The following is a 2579-nucleotide window of genomic DNA, read 5'->3' as shown; positions in this document are numbered from 1 at the left end:
GTACATCCAAAGACAATGTAAAAAGAGTTAAAAGTTACTGATAGAATGGGATAAAATATTTCCAAATGCTATATCTGAAGGTATATTAATATTCCAAATAGAAATCCTAAAAATTAGCAACAATAAAAGCAAAAAATACAATTTAGAAATAAAATTTAGAAATAGGTAAAAGACTGAAATAAATAATGAATCTCCAAAGATTTTAACCTATAAACACATGAATATATTCTTCTTTGCTTAGTTATCTGCTGGATGGAAAATCTTGTTTCTCTGGTTCTGGTGTGTATTACCTATTTCTTCTTTGTAGTTAATCTCTTTGAGTATTTTCTCTAGCGCTGGCTTTGAAGACATAAATTCCTTCAGTTTCTGTCATGGAAGCTCCTTATTTCTCCATCTAATTTGATAGATAGTTTTGCTGGGTAGGAAATTTTTGGCTGGAAGTTGTTTTCTTTCAGAGTTTGGAATATGTTACTCCAAGCCCTTCTGGCTCTCATGACTTGGTTTGGGAAGTCTGGAGTGATTCTAGTTGGTTTGCCACTGATTGTCACTTGGCCTTTTGTTTTTGTTGCCTTTAAGATTCTCTCCTAGCCTTCCACATTGGTCATTTTGACAATTTCTTGGCAAGGGGAACCTTTTCTCTGATCCTGTCTAAAGGGAGTTCTATAAGTTTCTTGGACCTGTGTATCGACCTCTTGCTCTATGTTTGGAAAATTTTCTGCTATTATTTCTTTGAAGAGATTATTGATCCCTTTGGTTTCACCTCCTCTATTCTGATTATTCTTAAGTTAGCTCTCTTAACACGGGCCCATATTTCAATATCAGATTTCTGCTCTCGAATTTTTTTTTTTAAGTTAGAAATTATGCATTTGTTTTTGGATTGATCCTCTCTAGGAGCAAGATTCTATTCTCCATGTGGTCTAATTGATTGCTTATACTTTGAATTGTGGCCTTTACCTCAATGATTGATTCCTTTATTTCTTTTAGACTCTCTCTAAATTCTTTTCAAAAGTCCTGTATTATTTCTACAATTATATTCCTGATTTAATCTTCTGGAGATCTCTGAATTTCTGTGTTATCAGTTTCTGATAATATGGGGTTGTGGGCATTCATTGCTCTATTGTTGTTCCTCTTTCCCATGATTTCAGAATTTTGTGTCTTCCCTGGGTCACTATGACTTCACTTAGGGTGCTCTGTATCTCGAGTCTATTGTAATCTCAGCCTCCACTACTCCTTTACTGGGTTGTATCACAAAGTTTCATACCCAGGAAGTTAATCGAGGCTGCGCAAGACTGTGGGGGTGCCGGGCTGGGTGTTTTCCCACAGGGAGCTGTGACTAGGGTGTGATATCTCTGCCACTGCTACTCCTTCACTGGGTTGGACTGCAAAATATCATACCTGATAAGTTGGGTCCTGCACTCGTGTGACTTTGTGTCACATGACCTCTGCAGGGTAAGGGAGGGGCCGAAACCCCCGTGAGAATTGGGCGTTCCTGCAAGTAAACCCCCATCTCACGAGATGCATACTTTGAAAAGGAGAGCCTGAGTCCTCTAGCTTTGGACAGGTGTGCGGGCCCCACGGTGCCTTGCCCTGATCCCCGGGAGAGCCATGCAATTAAAACTTTACATGCCACATGTACCGGACCTCTCTCATGTTTTTCACACTCCACGGTACTCACATTATTTTTTATTTTACTCGCATAATTTTTTATTTTAGAGACCATGAGCCCGGGCGAGGGACCCTGCGCCACGACCCCGGAGAGGTGCGTGCGGACCCCACCCCGCAGGCGCACCCTTGGCGCTGCCCGGCCGCCCTTCCTCCCGAGCCTAGTGTGATGTAAAGAAAATCATCAGCCATGGATGTATTCATGAAAGGACTCTCAAAGGCCAAGGAGGGAGTTGTGGCTGCTGCTGAAAAAACCAAGCAGGGTGTGGCAGAAGCAGCTGGAAAGACAAAAGAGTGTGTCCTCTATGTAGGGTCCAAAACCAAGGAGGGAGTGGTTCATGGTGTGACAACAGTGGCTGAGAAGACCAAAGAGCAAGTGACAAATGGTGGGGCGGTGGTGACAGGTGTGACAGCCGTGTCCCACAAGACCGTGGAGGGAGCAGGAAACATCGCAGCCGCCACTGGCTTCATCAAAAAGGACCAGCTGGGCAAGAAATTTGAATTTTGGATATGGTCCATGCTGTTAATGATATGTAATGGAGCCTTCTCCAGTTCTCTGTGAAGAATGGAACTACACTGTCTTCATTAGCTATGGTTGCATAAATAATTTACTTTATTATTTAGTTACCTTATCTATATAAAATGAAAATAATAAAATTCATATCTTAGAGGTCTGGTGGAAAATACTTAGGTTAAATATGATCCTGGACCCTGGCACAGGGTCCTCTTTTGTCCCTCATTAGTACTCTTCAACAAATTCATCATATCTCATCTTAAGTACTAAATTGTACTGTGATTAGTTTCATGATTCCCTGACAAATTATGAAGTCTTTTGGGTAAGAACCATCACTGACATGAAGTTGCATTCTGCATAGTGCTTTATGACTTTCATTTTTTGCCTAATCTCAAATACACAG

At 41.1% G+C, this 2579-nt stretch overlaps 1 protein-coding gene across 1 annotated transcript; it reads left to right on the top strand.

Annotated features, from left to right (window-relative positions):
• Window positions 1–1852: 1852 nt before the first annotated feature.
• LOC308269547 (alpha-synuclein-like) lies at window positions 1853–2224 on the top strand (the record flags this gene model as incomplete). The annotated part of the gene is made up of 1 exon (XM_080704906.1): window positions 1853–2224. One exon carries the CDS (start codon window positions 1853–1855, stop codon window positions 2222–2224), a length of 372 nt encoding a protein of 123 aa, XP_080561032.1.
• Between the last annotated feature and the right edge of the window lie 355 nt (window positions 2225–2579).

Source organism: Muscardinus avellanarius (genome assembly GCF_963383645.1).
Source record: "Muscardinus avellanarius genome assembly, chromosome: 11".
NCBI lineage: Eukaryota > Metazoa > Chordata > Mammalia > Rodentia > Gliridae > Muscardinus > Muscardinus avellanarius.
This window is presented reverse-complemented; position numbering and strand designations above follow the sequence as displayed.